Source organism: Chiloscyllium plagiosum, chromosome 3, assembly GCF_004010195.1.
Source record: "Chiloscyllium plagiosum isolate BGI_BamShark_2017 chromosome 3, ASM401019v2, whole genome shotgun sequence".
In the NCBI taxonomy this organism is placed as follows: domain Eukaryota; kingdom Metazoa; phylum Chordata; class Chondrichthyes; order Orectolobiformes; family Hemiscylliidae; genus Chiloscyllium; species Chiloscyllium plagiosum.
The window spans coordinates 98,879,771-98,897,268 of NC_057712.1; the positions used below are offsets into that span (position 1 = coordinate 98,879,771).

General features: G+C 40.4%; 1 protein-coding gene across 2 annotated transcripts in view; it reads left to right on the forward strand.

The window, feature by feature from the left end:
- The window catches only part of ibtk (inhibitor of Bruton agammaglobulinemia tyrosine kinase), a 112,972-nt gene that overhangs the window by 30,619 nt on the left and 64,855 nt on the right, over positions 1-17,498 (forward strand). The window contains exons 6-9 of one of the 2 annotated variants that reach the window (XM_043686948.1): positions 1,363-1,533; positions 4,076-4,193; positions 4,967-5,147; positions 6,889-7,012. In XM_043686948.1, the coding sequence (XP_043542883.1) occupies positions 1,363-1,533; positions 4,076-4,193; positions 4,967-5,147; positions 6,889-7,012 (594 nt within the window). The remainder of the gene's footprint in view (positions 1-1,362; positions 1,534-4,075; positions 4,194-4,966; positions 5,148-6,888; positions 7,013-17,498) is intronic. The other variant, XM_043686949.1, reaches the window with a different exon arrangement.

Below are 17,498 nucleotides of genomic sequence, written 5' to 3' on the forward strand. Positions count from 1 at the left end.
TGCCAATTTTCTCTCCTGAGGGCACTACTTTCTCTTAGAATGGAATGTAGGGGTGACATTTCCATTTCTCATTTAACACTCTTGTTCTGATTACTGATCTCTGCTTGTCAGTGCATGACATCGTGGTCAGATGTTAGCATCCCAACAATCTCACTGGATCTCGATTAGGGGAGGAAATTCTGGCATTAATTACTTTGAAATTTTGAATCAACAGATTGTGTGTTTGGTTAAATCCTTCTGTGGTGTCTCAAAGAAAATACAACATAGGAGCCGCCTTCAGCTCTCCAAGCCTGTACCAACACATTTGTCCTTCCATACTAAGACTGTCTTCGCTTACAGGATTCATATCCCTCTATTCCCTTTCTATTCATATATTTATCCAGGTGACTCTTGAATGCTGCTATTGTCTGCTTCCACCACCAGCTCTGGCAGTGTGTTCCAGACTCTCGAGTAAAAAATGTCCCTTGCACATTCTATAAAATTCCTGTTCACTGTATAATTTCCACCTGTATGTGACCTTCGAAAATGCATCACCTTGTATTTGTCTAGATTAAACTCAATCCATCATTCTTCTGCGCGTGCCTCCAACTGATCTATACTCTGTGGTATCCTCTGACAGTCATCCTCAACTCCCAATCTTTGTCTTGTTCTCAAACTTACTAATTAGACCAGACGTGACTTATGTAGATTACAAACAGCAGAGGTTCCAGCACTGATCACCACTAGTCGCAACTCGCCATTCCGAAAGCATCCTTCTACTGTTACCCTGAGTCCTATGACTGAGTCAGTTCTTTATCCATCCTGCCAGCTCACACCTGATATCATGTGACTTCACCTTTTTGTACCAGTCTGCCATGAGGGACCTTATCAATGGCTTTACTGAAGTCCATGTAACATCAACTACTTTTCCCTCCTCAATCATCTTTGTCACCTCCTCAAAAACTCTATCAAGTTAGTGAGGCTTGACCTCTCCTGCAACACAATCATGTTAATTTCAAAGCAAATTCAAACAGTGCATGGCTTTTTCTTTAAAAACTTCCAAAATTGAAATTTGCAAAATGCTTAAACAGATGGGTAGGGTATGATGTTCCTCTTGTTGAGAAGTCTAGAACTAAGGAGCACAATTTAAAACTGATGGAGAATGTCACTTAGGCCTGAAATGTGGAGAAATATTTTTACTTAGAGGGTTGTAAACATTTGGAACTCTTTGTTAGATAAATTTTGAGATGCCATGAAAAAGGCAATGTGGCCCACCATTACCTCCTGGCAAGATATTGCTGGGCAAGTTGTGTAAAGATTTCAAATGAGACGTTTTGATTGTACGGCACATGTACTGTATAACGTTTTTACTGTCTTATTTAGGTTCCTCGACTGGTGGAAAGTTTAGCAAGCCATCGTTGTTCTCAGGTGGCAGCTGCAAAGGACCATACAGTTGTTTTGACAGAAGATGGATCTGTTTATGCTTTTGGACTGAACACTTATTATCAGTTGGGCATTGTACCTCCACCAGTCAACAGTAGTATACCAAGGCAGGTACGTATGGGCAATTGCTCTTGTTTTTTGGGATGCCTGCCTAACAATGGGCCATTGATATTCTTTAAAAGAGTCAGTTTATTTAAACCATTTAATGCAAACTTGAAATTTTTAGGGTCATTATCTGCAATGTTTTCAAAATAAAATGAATATAAAATTAATTTTTACTATGAGCATCTTTCTTAAGAGTTGAGGCTGAACAAAATTATGGAAAAAATTTCAAATTCTTAGAGTCAAAGAGATGTACAGCATGGAAACAGACCTTCGGTCCAACCCGTCCATGCTGACCAGATAACCCAACCCAATCTAGACCCAACTGCCAGCACCCAGCCCATATCCCTCCAAACCCTTCCTATTCATATACTCATCCAAATGCCTTTTAAATGTTGCAATTGTACCAGCCTCCACCACTTCCTCTGGCAGCTCATTCCATGCACGTACCATTCTCTACGTGAAAAAGTTGCCCCTTAGGTCTCTTTTATATCTTTCCCCTCTCACCCTAAACCTATGCCCTCTAGTTCTGGACTTCCTGACCCCAGGGAAAAGACTTTGCCTATTTACCCTATCCATGCCCCTCATAATTTTGTAAATCTCTATAAGGTCACCCCTCAACCTCCGCCGCTCCAGGGAAAACAGCCCCAGCCTGTTCAGCCTCTCCCTACAGCTCAAATCCTTCAACCCTGGCAACATCCTTGTAAATCTTTTCTGAACCCTTTCAAGTTTCACAACATCTTTCTGATAGGAAGGAGACCAGAATTGCACGCAATATTCCAACAGTGGCCTAACCAATGTCCTGTACAGCCACAACATGACCTCCCAACTCCTGTACTCAATATTCTGACCAATAAGAGAGAAAGCATACCAAATGCCGCCTTCACTCTCCTATCTACCTGCGACTCAAGGACCTATGAATCTGCACTTTAAGGTCTCTTTGTTCAGCAACACTCCCTGAGACCTTACCATGAAGTGTATAAGTTCTGCTAAGAATTGCTTTCCCACAATGCAGCACTTTGCATTTATCTGAATTAAACTCCATCTGCCACTTCTCAGCCCATTTGCCCATCTGGTCCAGATCCTGTTGTAATCTGAGGTAACCCTCTTTGCTGTCCACTACACCTCCAATTTTGGTGCCATCTGCAAACTTACTAACTGTACCTCTTATGCTCGCATCCAAATCATTTATGTAAATGACAAAAAAGTAGCGGACCCAGCACCGATCCTTGTGGCCCTCCACCACCACCCTCTGTCTTCTACCGTTGAGCCAGTTCTGTATCCAAATGGCTAGTTCTCCCTGTATTCCATGAGATCTAACCTTGCTAATCGGTCTCCTGTGGGGAACCTTGTCAAATGCCTTGCTGAAGTCCATATAGATCACACCTACTGCTCTGCCCTCATCAATCCTCTTTATGGAGTATGAACTTCTGACTGTTTTGTTTGTTTAGGTTCTACTGTATGTCATGGGGTGGGTCTTGAATTTTGTGATTTTATATTTTTAGATGTTTCAAAAGCCCTTTAGCCTGGTACTTTTTTAAGAGGTAAAAATGACTGTAAGATGTCAGAGTCGAAGTTTGGCATTCAACCCATTGTGATTGTGGCTGATCTGATAATCCTCACTCCACTTTCTCGCCTTTTCATCAATTACTGTAGATTAAAGATCTGACTATCTCATCCTTGAATGTACATTTTTTAAAAAAAACTGTACCCTTTTGAGAGAAGAAATTCCTCCCCTCTCTTTTAATGTGTGATCCCTCTTATTGAGATTATGTCCTCTGGTCCTAGAATCTCTCATATAAGAGGAGCCTTTATTGAAAGGTTTAGGAGGAAAAGCAGGCAAGTAGGAATAATTGGGCAACTCTTTTTGAGTAAAAGCAAAATAATGCAGATGATGGTAATCTCTCCAACCCTTTATTTGAATGGAATTGGCATGGAATGGGCTTATTCAGTACTCCAAGGTTCTAAGATTGTATTTTGATTCTTGGAGGGGTCAAAGAGGAAATTTTATAGTTGTTAAAGTTGAACAATTTTCTGTCACTTCATTAAATGCTGAAGGTTCAACTGGAAATACCTAATGTCTTACTGAGCATTGTATTTTAATTGTAAGATTAAATAATCTTAAATTGCAATTCTAATTTGTAGATCCAAAGAAGTTTGATTAAATTTTGTTACGGGATTAAGTGCTTTCATTTAAAATCTTGCTTTTGAAAGCTATTCCTGAAAATATGTTTTCAGATCCACTCAACTCGATGTTTTATGAAAACTTGTAACTTTTTCAAAACTTACAGATAGAGCAAAATTTTGTGTGCTTTTATGGAGGGCTTAGAACTATAGAAATTGCAATCTTGATTTTGTATTCCACTTAATTGCATATACTTTTAGTAACATTGCACCACTGGTATTTGAGTACCAGTACAATTCCCATTACAATAAGGATTTTTGTAAAACTATATATGGAAACTGCTGGTTTGAAATAATACATAAGGGAATGTTATGTGCTTTTACTTGCATGTTTGTGAATCTATACATCTCTTAACCATTTGCGAAGGTACAGTCCAAAACCCTTAAAGGAAGAACTGTGATTGGAGTTGCTGTGGGCAGGTTTCACACTGTTCTGTGGACAAGGGAAGCTGTATATACCATGGGTCTGAATGGTGGCCAGCTTGGTAAGATGTATAAGTTGTTTACATAATGCTTGCAACGGTGAATTAGCTATGTTAGCTCTGCATGTGTATAATGCTGTGACATTATACTAATTACTGTATTTAAAGTTTTTTCACTTTGAATTTTCCTTCACTTTCTTTTAAAATAAAGTACTGCCAGCATCTTTTATAACTTGAGTTAAATACAGGATAAACCCATTATGTTTGGGTCAGTTTTAGAAGTGAACAATGTGACATTTTAGCTTTGAATACTGTTTGTCTTTGCACCTATATGATACCGCAATCGTTTAGTGTATGATTAAATGAGTTTACTTGAGACTCTTGCAGCTGTTGGAGGAAGGCGAATGTTATTCTCCTTGTATGAGTAGGATTTAGACCTTTGTCATTGTGCTGCACTACTATCTTTTATGTTTCTAATCTGTGGCCTTTTTAGCACTTTATGAATATTATGTATGTGGGCAACTTTAAAGTCAATTTATGTACATGTTATGGAAGTATAATTTTAGACTTCTCAGTGACAACTTTTTTAGCATTATTTAGTAACTTGTGTTGTGATTAAAAAGTATTTTAAGGTGATGTACTATATTTGCAAATTCTCTCTTTAAATGAATAATACTTGTAGCTGCTTGCAATGCATGGCTATTTGGTTTTGCCCTTCACAATTTTTTGGGATGTCAACATTTGATTATTATGCTGCTACATAAGTTAAATCCTGTTCTTTCAGAATTGTGGTCCAGCATGCCAATATTTTCCATTTATCTGAATTATTTATTAAGGTTACTTAATGGATCCTAATGGGGAACGATGTGTGCTTGCACCTCGACAAGTATCAGCTTTGCATCATAAGGACATAGTGATCTCTCTCGTAGCTGCAAGTGATGGGGCCACAGTGTGTGTTACGGAAAAGGGAGATGTTTATCTGTTAACAGGCTATCAATGCAAGAAAATTGCTTCCAGGTATTTATTTTCCTTCACTTAAAGTTTCGGGCTCTCTCCAAGAATTGCAGTTGAGATCGAAACACCTGAATTTGTAAGACACAGTTTCTGTTGGCATCTCTGTTGCCAATGCATAGAGTGAAAAATTAAGCTTGGACATTTTAGTATATTCAATTCTTGGTGGTGCCTGGTGATATTCTGAACTTAAATGTTTTATTCAAAGCTCCCCACAAGGGCTGGCACATTTGTTCAGGGGCTTGCATTTTATGAATGGCTGCTTTGATTTTGTTGATTCCTGAGATGAGTGATTTGTCTTAAGAGGAAAGAAGATTGAGTAGATTGGGTCTAAAAGAGTAAGAATAAATCTTAGTGAAACTTGGAGGATTCAGTGGTGGCATGACAGGGTTGATGAGAAGATAATCAAGAATTTGACTTTTTCTGCCTTTAAACTATTCAAGGACTTTGCTTCCACCATTTTTTGTTGTTTGAAGAAGAGCTCCAAAGAGAAGCAACTATTTGAGAAAAAAAATTCTCATCTCCTGTCTTAAATGACTAACCCCGTATTTTTAATTTGGCGGCACGGTGGCTCAGTGGTTAGCACTGCTGCCTCACTGCACCAAGGACCCGGGTTCGATCCTGGCCTCTGGCGACTGTCTGTGTGGAGTTTGCAAAATCTCCGTGTCTGCGTAGGTTTCCTCCTACAATCCAAAGGTGTGCAGGTTAGGTGAATTGGCTGAGCTAAATTGCCCAGAGTGTTAGGTGCATTAGTCAGGGGTAAATGTAGGGGAATGGGTCTGGATGAGTTGCTCTTTGGAGGGTCGGTGTAGATTTGTTGGGCTGAAGGACCGGTTTCCACATTGCAGGGAATCTAATCTAACCAGTTACCCCTAGTTCAACATTCTCTTATCAGGAGAGACATTCTTACCACATACATCCTGTCAGACCCTGAGGGTTCTTGACATGTTTTAATCAAGGTACCTATCGCACTTCTCAACTTCAGTCGAATTAAGCATAGCTTGTCTGACCTTTCCTCATAAGACAACTTGCACATTCTAGGTATCTGTCTACTAAATCTGCTCTCAACTATTCCAGTGCATTTCCATTCGTTCTTAAATAAATCAACCAATAGTACTAATAGTACAGTACTAATGTTAATAGTACATTACTCCAGATATGGTCTCACCAGTGCTCATAATTGAACTATAATTGTCTTACTTACAATTTCCCTTGCAATAAATAAAATTTTATTAGCTTCCTAATTATATGCTATATTTGCCTGCTAACCTTTTGCAAGAATCTGGGGGCACCTGGATTCTGTGCATCAAATTTATGTTTTTAATTATTGTGACTCATGAGAAAAAGTTTAAATTTTAGTTTATATTGTTTAGAGAGAAAATGAGTCCCTGAAGTATGCAAAATCTCAGGTGGGCTGGAGAATAAATCCAGAATATGATTAAAATAAACAAGTTAGCCGAGAAGTAGTTTAACTAAGTTACTGAGGAAAAGAAATTAAAGCTGACATTAAAATTTATATACAAGGTTATTCCAGACATTTCTCTCTCATTCAGGAGTGCAGGTGCAATCTCTAAGCACGTTTAGATTATATCCAGTTGAAAGTCTGGTAGAGTTTTGGAATCTAATACCTTCTAATGTTCTTTATCATATCCTGGATGTTCTTTGTTATTGCTAACTTTTTTTTTGTATGTATGAATACTTGTCTTTCCAGGAGGTGCTGAATTTAATTATTTTCTTGGGTGTGCAGGCAGTTAAACTTGAAGAAAATTCTTGTTACTGGTGGACACCTGGATCATAAAGTTGACCCTCAAGTACTTAACGAAGGAGGAGGTGAAAAGGTTTGCATACTTGGCCTTAATGAATCTGGCACAGTAAGTGAAGGCGTGCATTTTCCTTCTCCCTCTGTCTCTTAATACTACGCATCCCACGTGCACTAGGGATCAGCAGTGCAGAGATTTAATGTGGTATTTGAAGCTGCGTGGTGTGGTATTGCTAAGTGGAGTTAGTTGCACCGTTAGGTACAGTATTGGGAAAATGTGTTTTTCACTCCAGTAGCTGCATCTAAAGATGACATAAGCTGTTACCGTGAAGTAATGTGCTTCTGTTCGTTCTTTTCAGCTGCAGGAAGTGTCCTCTGGTGGGCTAGAAGATGAGCAGGGGTGGGGAGGAATGTCCTTCAGGGAACAAAAAAATCTTTGCCTCGTTATTCAGCTTTATATCCTTTCTTTTAAAAATAAGTTGATAGAAACCTCACAGCTGAAAGAATTTATTTATTGCCACATGTTTATAATATCAATAATAAACAAGATAAATGTTTTTCCTTATGCAGGTATAGCTGATCTTTTGTAAAAGCCAACTGCAATACTAATTCTTTTCAGGGAAGAAAGTCTCACCTATTTGGATCCATATGTAATGTTTGCAGCAAGTGTTTAAAGTTCCCGACGGTTTCAGCTCAGAGCCTGAGCTGGAGGGTGAACTACAGGTGCTGCAACTTCAGGGATGGTGTTGGTTGCCTGGATTCTTTCTTATCTGGAAACTGTCACACCTCTGAAGATGGTGACATCTGATTTGGTCAGCGTTCAGGGACAGGAGAGTGTAATTGTGAGTGTGGGAGCTAGGATAATGCAGAAGGTAGGTGTCTTTCTTTTGCAATTGTCCAACAATTTTGAAATGTTTTCATCTTGTTTGGATGAGATTGTGCACTGTTGGATTCTATTTCTACCCATATTCCTATATGGCTCAGAAACCTGCCAACATGCAACAAGCTGCAGAAGAAACAAAAATGCTTAAAATTCCACATACAGACTAAGACAAATGAGGGATATTTGAAATGGTGAGAGAAAGAGAGAATGCTGAGATGAGCTAATTGACTGTGGCACTGCATACAGGCAGCTATTCAGGCGTGGTGATGAAGGAGTAATGAGTGGTACGTGGGACAGTATGGAGAGGGCACTTGACAAAGACTGTGTCCAGGTGGCTATGTTGCCAGCTGGTATCAAGATTCAGTACACCATCAGAGTTGGAGAGAACTTGCAATGCGATGGGGAGGATCTAGCCTTTGTGGTCTGTATCGGTACCAACTGTGTAGGCAACTCCGGAGGAGGTTCTATATCATTGGGATGAGGAGCTAGGTGTCAGGTAAACAACCCGAACCTCAAAAGGTGGTAACCTCAAGGCATATGCATTAGGCTTGGGGCCAATCAGATTGGAGAGATGAATCTGAGGCTCAAAGATAGATGTGGGATAGTGAATTCTGGTTTGTGGCACTCTGAGAAAAGTGGGAACTTCACTGACTGGATGGCCTCAGCCTGAATGTGCTGGGACCGTTCTTGTTGACCGCATAAATAGGGAAGTACAGAGAATTTTAAATTAATTAGTAGGGGTGAGAGATCAAATTTGTAAGGGGTCGTAAATTAGTAGAATCCGAACCAAAGAGAATTATATTAATATAGGGAATAGCAAACCATCTGTGACCTGTCACTACGGTTGCTGTGGATGAATACAGAGCTGAAAATGTGTTGCTGGAAAAGCGCAGCAGGTCAGGCAGCATCCAGGGAACACGCTTTTCCAGCAACACATTTTCAGCTCTGATCTCCAGCATCTGCAGACCTCACTTTCTCCCGTGGATGAATACAGGGCATGAATCTAAGAGTAAATCAACCGAGAAGACTAGAATTTACCAAGAGTAAAATTAAAAGCAGTGTGTGTCAGCATATGATCTCAAATCATGTCAACTGACAGTGCAAATAGAAATTCATAAGTATGATCTGGTAGCCATTATAGAGACATGGCTGCAGGATGAAATGAATTGTTGCTTGAATCCTGAAGGATATCAGGTATTTAGTAATAAGAGGAAGTTCTGCAAATGTAGAGGGTTGGATCTGTTTGCTAATTTTGATATTAGTACAATAGAAAGCGATGATGCAGGTTGAGTAAATCAAGATGTGCGAGCCATTTGGTTAGAAATGAGAAATAATAAAGGCAGGTAGTTACATACCCCTTTTGTTCTCATGCTCATGTGCAGATACAGCAAATGCGGATGAATAAATGTGAGGGTACCCACTTTAATATCGTAAATAAGCAAGCAGATTATAATCTGGCAATAGGTTGGGAAAGTACAATGAGACATATGTGTCTTTGTGCGCCAGCTGCTGAAAGTAAGAATGCAGGAGCAGCGAATGGTATTTTGGCCTTCGTAGTGGGATGACTGGAGTGCAGGAGCAGGTATGTTTTTGTGGGTTTTTTTGTTCTTTTGCAATTGTACAGGGCATTAAGATCACACCTGGAGTAATGTGTGCAGTTTTGATATCCTTTTGTGGGAAGAAGTTCTTAATATGGAGGGAATATAAAGAAGGTTGAGCAGACTATCTCATACCATCCCAGGAGTCTGTCTCCAGACGGATGTCTACTACAAACCCACAGACACTCATAACTGCCTGGACTACACCTCCCACTTAGTATCCAGCAAGAACTTTCATCCCATTCTCCCAATGCCTCTGCCTCCGCTGCATCTGCTCGAATGAGGAGACATTCCACTCATGAGCATCCCAGATGTCTACCTATTTCGAACAATGTGCTCTTCCTTCCTCTGTCATCCAGACTGCCTTCCACCGCACCACCTTCGTTCTCTTTTCCACTGCTTAAAACTCCCCTCCAAATGCAATAAAGGCAGAGTTCCTCTTGTCCTCACCTACCACTCCACCAGTCGCCACATCCAACGCATCATTCTCAAACACTTCCACCAACTCCAACTAGACCCCATCCCATCTTCCCCTCTCTACTTCTGTCTACCTTCAACAAGGACCATTCCCTTTGATAGTCCTTAGTTTGCGCCATTTCCCCCTCCCCCAGACCTCCAGGTACATTCCTCTGAAACTGAAAAGATGCAAAACCTGCTGGTACACCACTCCTCTCCATCCAGGGTCCCCAACCAGTCCTTCCAGTGAGACAGAAGTTCACCTCCCTCTCTTCCAACCTAGTTTACTGCGTCAGGTGCTTCTGATGTGGTCTTTACATTGGGGTGACCAAACTTAAACTTAGGGGTTGGTTAGCCAAGCATCACAACCAGGCCCGCAGGGGCCGTTTGGACCTCCTAGTCACTGCCCATTTTAATTTCCTTTCCCACTCCCTTTCCAACATGACCATCCTTGGCCGCCTCCATTGTCACAACGAACCGCACTGCGAATTGGAGGAATAACACCTTTTTTATCTTCCATCTGGGCATCCAACATCTTGAAGGACTCCACATTTGAGTACTCCAATTTCAAATAGCATCCCTTCCCATCACCCCACTCCCCCAATGATTGGCTCACAGTAGGCATAAATCTCTTTTTTTTTACTATGACTAGACCTCTTGTCATCTCTTCCATTCTTCCATCTCCCACTTTGTCGACATGCAAGTACCATCAATTTCCAGGACTTGTCTGTTCTGAAGAAGAATCATGGGACTTCAAACATTAACTCTGTTTCTCTCTCCAAATGTGCTGCTAGACCTGCTGAGTTTCTTCAGCACTTTGTTTTTATTTCAAGTTATCAAAGTGGCATACATATCCCTAATAGTAATTACATGATTAGGTGAAACATGAAGGAAAAAATAATGAGCTTGTCAGAAAGGCATGCCGATAAAGATGGGAGACATTAATCTACATATAAACTGGAAATGTCAGCGAGGCAAAGGTCGCCTAGGTGAAGAGTTCCTGGAACAAAACAGGAATTGTTGGGAGAACTCAGGTGTGCAAAGAAAGCAGAGTTAATGTTTCTGGTCCAGTGACTAGTAACCCTTCTGAAGAATGTTAACTCTGCTTTCTCTCAACAGATGCCACTGGCCTGCTGAGTTTTCTTTTCAGCAATTTCTGTTTATTGTTTCTGATTTCCAGTATCTGAAATTCTTCAGTTTTATTTTGGAGAGTTCCTGGCTAGTTTCTCACAACAGTAGTTCTGAGTACATCAGACTAGACTGTAATTCCATCTCATTACAACAATATCAGATTAATGATCCTTTGTAACAGCTAATTTGGAATGAATGAATGAATGACTGAATTTTGCATTCAGTTTGAGGGAGGGAGAAGTCTGTCTGAAACTATATTTATAAATTTTTAAATTGGGGAAAATTGAGGGCCTGAACACAGAGCTAGCATAAGTGAATTGGCAAATTGGCTGAATTTCAGAGCAGAGGGGAGAATGACAGTACTTGATGTCCAGGCTGTATTAGATCACGTGCGATATCAATAAGCCCACCAAAACTAACCAGTTGGAATTGGGGAAAACTCTGGAGTCAGAACTGCCATAGAGGAAAATGGTTACTTTGAGGTCCGTCATCCCAGCTCCCTGACCTCTCTGCAGGAGTTCCTCCGGGTACTGTCCTTACCTGCCTCAAAACCATTTTAGCTGCTTTATCAATGACCTTTCCTCCATCATAAGATCAGAAGTTGAGATATTTCCCCAATGATGGCACAACGTTCAGCACTATTCACAATTCCTTAGGTACTGAAACAGTCTGTCTAAATGCAGCAATATCTAGGCAATATGCAGATTTATGCTGAAAAGTGGCAAGTGGGTCAGGCTACAACTGTCCGAGAGAATCTGGCTATTGCCCCTTGACATTCAGTGGCATTACCATTACTATCATGATCAACATCTTAGGTTTCTGGTAAATGGTAATCCTATATGGATACACTACTTAAAATACTATGGTTGCAAGAGTAAGTCAGAGGCTCAGAATCCTACTGTGATTAAATTATCTTCTGACTTCCAAAACCAGTACACAATTTACAAGACACAAGTCAAGAATATGATGGAATACCCCCTTCTTGCCAACAACATTTGAAAATCTTGACACCATCCAGGACAAAGCAGCCTGTTTGGCATTACATCCAGAACCATTCATGCTCTTCTGCACCGATGTGTAATGGCAGCAATTTGTATCATTTAGAAGATGCACTGCAGAAATTCATGAAGGCTTCTTAGATGGCACCTTTAAACCCATGACCACTGACATCTAGAAGGACAAGAGCAGCAGATACAAGGGAACACTGGCACCTGTAGCCTCCTCGATAAGGCATACACTGTTCCTTCACTGTTGCTGTGTCAAAGTATTGGAACCCCCTCCCTAGCATTATTTTGGACTGCAGTGGTTAGAGAAGATAGTTGGTCACCAACTAGGAATGGGCAATAAATGCTGGCCAAGCCAGCGATACCCTCATTTCAAATAAATTTTCTAACTAATAGGTTAGAGGCTAGATCAAGAGAAGTTTAGTGACACAAATTCTGCAGATATTTGAGTGTACATAGTAAGTATATTCCAAAAAGAAATGCTAAGGGCTAGACCCACCATCTGTGGTTAACAAGAAATATTAAATGTAGATGCAAGCTAACAAAAACAGGCATATAATTTGTGCAAAGAATTGCATGCCAGAAGATTGGATGCATCTCAAGAGGAAATATTTGGGGGGGAAAAAGAAACAAATGAAAAATTTTGTTGCATGTACAGGGAGGCTACAAAATGCTATCGATAGGTTAAGTCAGTGGGCAGACCTGTGGCCAAATAGTATTATGTGAGAAAATGTGAAATGGCCCATTTTGGCAGGATGAGTAAAAACAAAATATATTTTTTTATGATGGTGTGGGATTGTCCAGCTGTCAGGTACAGATGGATCTGGGTATCCTCGTGGGTGAATTGCAACAGATTGTATGTAGGTACAGTGATTAATTGGGAAGGTTAATAGACTGTTATTTGTTGCAAGGGGAATTAAGTACAAAACTAAGGAAGTTGTGCTTTGGTTATTTATGGCACTGGTGTGAGATGGCATTTGCAGTAACACAATATCCGTCACCTTTTAGAGGATGTAGATGTATTGGAGGCACCTAGGATAATATAGGTGGTTGATAAGCCAAACATGTCCAACCTCTTGTATTCACTGGAGTTTACAGGAGCAAGAAGTGATTTGATTGTAACATAAAAGATCTGGAGAGGTTTTGATCAGTTATATGAGCAGAGTGTTTCCTCTTATGGGAGAATCTAGAATTAGATATCACTATTTAAAAGTAAGTAGTCACCCATTTAAAACTAACGAGGGGAAACTTTTTTTTTTCTGAGGCTCCTGAGGTTTTGCATTTAGATTAAATTCCCTACAGTATGAAAACAGGCCTTTCGGCCCAACAAGTCCACACCGACCATCTGAAAAGTGTCCCACCCAGACCCATTCCCCTCCCCTATATTTACCCCTGACAAATGCACCTAACAATATGGGCAATTTAGCATGGCCAATTCACCTGACCAGCACATCTTTGGATTGTGGGAGGAAACGGAGTACCCAGAGGCCACCCACACAGACGCGACCGCATGCAAACTCTGCACAGTCACCCAATGCAGGAATTGAACCTGGGTCCCTGTGCTGTGAGGCAGCAGTGCTAACCACTGAGCTACCGTGCCACCCCTTGTATGGAAGAAGAGTCATTGAATATTTTTAAGGCAAAGGTAGATTGCTTAAACTTGCACCCCTTAGTTTTTTTTAATCAGGTGTGGGCAGCAATGCAGATCTAAGATTGTGATCAAATCAACCATTATCTTATTGAATGGCAGATAGTCATGAGGGGCTGAATGGCCTGCTCCTGTCCTAATGTGTGTGATCATAATCTAGTCCACCTAGTTAGTTCTAATATCCTTTTTTGAAGTTGTCAAGCAGGCCATTCAGTCATGTATACAATTGCTGCCGAGGCTTCAGCAGCATCTTAATGCAGATAATGGTGGGAAATAAATGTAGCCATGCTTGGGTCACCCATGGAACAACTAAAGTAATTCAGTAAAAACAGAAAATGCTGGAGAAACTCTGCAAGTCTAGCAGCAGCTGTGGGGAAAGAGATAACCTTTCAGTCCATTGGTGACTCCTTTTAGCTGTAGGTCTGAAGAGATGATATTGAAACAAAGATATAAATTTGGTTTGGTGTACTAATTATTGTAAGTGGGCAAATATTTGAGAAATAGTCAAAATACTTTGACAATTTGAAGTACCAATACACAATCCTGCCTGAATATAAGGAGTTGAGTGTGACATTTTTAGTGAAAATACTTAGCTTAATCTGCAAAGTTATTCCTGTGTTCTGATTGGTTTGTTTTTTCCCCACAAATCACATGAATGCCTTTTTATAAAGGGAATAATTCCTTTATACATAATTTTGTAACCAAGGATTAAAAGAGACTGAGCATTGTCACATCTTTAAGATTACAAATGCTCAAATTATTTAATTGGCTGATTTGGAGACAGTAGCAGTTGTTAGTACAGAACGAGAGAGTTTTTTAATGTTGCATGCTATTTGCTACTGATATGCAGGTAATATCTTTGAAAAATAGAGTGTGAGACTATTAGGTGGTAGTGGTGGCTAACAAGTAGTTTACGTTAAAGAGATGTGAGAAATCTAATGATCATGTCAATCAAAGCATTGAAAGAAAACATTTGAAAGTTTGAATTTCAAGTCATTCAGCATGTGTAATATTAATTGGAGGGAACAGTTTATTTCAAGTTTCAGGATTTGTTTTATCCAGTCCTGAACATCTGGAATTGAAAAGGAATCGTGTTGTGGGGACCATTTAATGGTCTTAGTACAGATGAGCACTTCAACCACTAAAATGGTAGTTCCATCTTTTTACAAACAAATGGGCGGCACGGTGGCACAGTGGTTAGCACTGCTGCCTCACAGCGCCTGAGACCCGGGTTCAATTCCCACCTCAGGCGACTGACTGTGTGGAGTTTGCACATTCTCCCCGTGTCTGCGTGGGTTTCCTCCGGGTGCTCCGGTTTCCTCCCACAGTCCAAAGATGTGCAGGGTCAGGTGAATTGGCCATGCTAAATTGCCCGTAGTGTTAGGTAAGGGGTAAATGTAGGGGTATGGGTGGGTTTCGCTTCGGCGGGTCGGTGTGGACTTGTTGGGCCGAAGGGCCTGTTTCCACACTGTAATGTAATCTAATCTAATCTAAAAAAATGCAGAAGTTCACCAAGGACTCTTAACAGTGCCTTCCCAGCTCATGACTGCTCCCATTTGGAAAGACAAGTACAGCACAAAGATGGGAACATCGCCATCACAGGTTCCTCTCCAAGCCATTCACCATTCTGACGTGGAAGTATGTCCATGTTCCTTCAGTGTTGCTGGATCAAAAGCCTGGAACTCCATCCCTAACAGCACTATGGGTATATCTACACCAAATGGACTGCAGTGCCTCAAGAAAGCAGCTCACTATCACTTGTCAGAAGCAATTAGGAATGGGCAATAATTGCCAGTCCAGTTAGCGACACCCACCTCCCATAAATGAATAAAACAAAAGCTATTATGAATGGAACTTTCTTTTTATTCCATGCTGTTTGATGTCCAATATTCACTCCCCCTTCTGAATTTTGTAATCTGTTGGCTGTTGTGTTGCTATGAGGAGCAGTGGGTGGAATATAGGCAGAGGTTCTTTAAGAAATTGGAATATTGTTGCCCGTGTTCACCCTCTTGTGGCCATCGAGATAGTGTCATCATACCACAAACGGGAACAAATTTGCTTACTGTACATTTTTGGGAACTAAATTGCATTCACTTGAATTAAGTCTTTTGCATTGATGGGAACATTTTCTCAGGAGAAATGCAAAGAACTCTGTGTATTGCCTGCATTTCTTGGGACAGCAGTTTGGCTTAGGCAGTTCTATGTAAATACATCTTCAAGTTTTGGTCATTGAAATTTTAGTTTGCATTGATTGTACTGGATGCCATCTGGTGGCTTCAGCATTGTTTAGCATCTTACCATTAAAACAGAAAGTTCTTGATTTTTTTTTAAGATACAGAGGAACCTTGATTATCCGTCATTCAATTATCCGAATATCAGATTATCCGGCAAGATCGCAAGGTCTTGTTGCTTGGCTAAACAATGTTATCAGGCATTCAATTAACAGAACAAAATATTCCCTGCCCGTGACCTTCAGATAATTGAGGTTCCTCTGTATTAAATGAATATCAAGGATTTATAAAGATGAACAATATAGAAATGGACCCTTCAGCCAACTGGGCTGTGACAGGAGATTCTTGACTAAATTGAGGTGAATAGATGGCCAAAGGTGAGAGATCTCAGAACTTGGAAGTTCCTTTGCAATTGACTTGTGGGAGGAGGTGTAACTGCTGATAGATACAAGAAAGTAACCTGATAGCTCTGCCTTTGATTGAGACTCCAGGAATAGAGAGTTTATGTAAAAAGGTGGAAGGGGTAAATGTGACAGGAAGGAAATTGACAAGGTTGCCCTGAGCAGGCTTGGAAAGATCAACAAGAGTGTTGAATAAGGCGATTGGATGTGCTGTGCCTCAGTGGCTCTTTGGCACAAACAGTGATACTGAGGGAAGCTGTAGCTTCTCAAAGTGAAACCAAGACCATGAACACAGGTCAGTAGGAATATCTAGGAATAATGAAGACTTGAGGTATTTGTAATTACTGAGTCCCAGGCATGGAGAAATTTAAAAGGAGAAGGACTGAGTTACAAAAGTAAAATTACAAGAGGAGAGCATAATTGAGGTAAAAAGACCCAAAAGAAAGGAGAAATAGTTGTAGTCAACTCTGGTCTGGAGCACCTGCCAAATGTGTATGCAAATGGATGAAGGAAACTTCTGATTACATAAGCATATCAAAGATTAGGATTGATGTTCTCTTGTAATAAATGGGCAAGTTATCGTCATTACTTTTTGGCCCCACTGACTTCTACACCTTTTAGGTTGAACAAGGCAAAGGATACTTCATGCTGCTCATGACCTATTGCTCTCCATTATTTGATTAAATCAGTGTATTTTTCATCATGAACATCAGTTGGAAGGCTAATCAGAAGTATAGAATATATTCTGGTTTGGATTATTTTGCTTCTACCATCACTTGCTAAGTGATGTTTCAAAATATCTAGGTGACAACCTGTTCAGATGGGGCTTGAACCCAGGCCACAGGACCAGAGGTAGGAACACTACCATTGCAGCGCAAAGACCCTTTTTAGAATGATGTCTTTCCCATCATTTCCCATTTACTAAGTCCTAAAGTACCTAATTGCCAGATTTGGCTCCCATCAAATGGTAATCAACATCAAGATTACCATTCACAACTACTTTCTCAACAACTAACTGTTGAAGATACCTGTTCATGGTAGATTGCTGCGAATCAAATCTTGGTTTTTCTGAAGACAAATTTTCATCTGTATTGAAAGCACCATTCTTTACCTTATCTCACATTAACTGAGGACAAATGTAGAAGACTCTGCCATTCGCAACAGAATTATATGGCACCACAAGCTTTATGCTCATGATCCAAGAAGTTTTTCGCTCCATGATCCCTATCAATGCAGAAGAGTAACT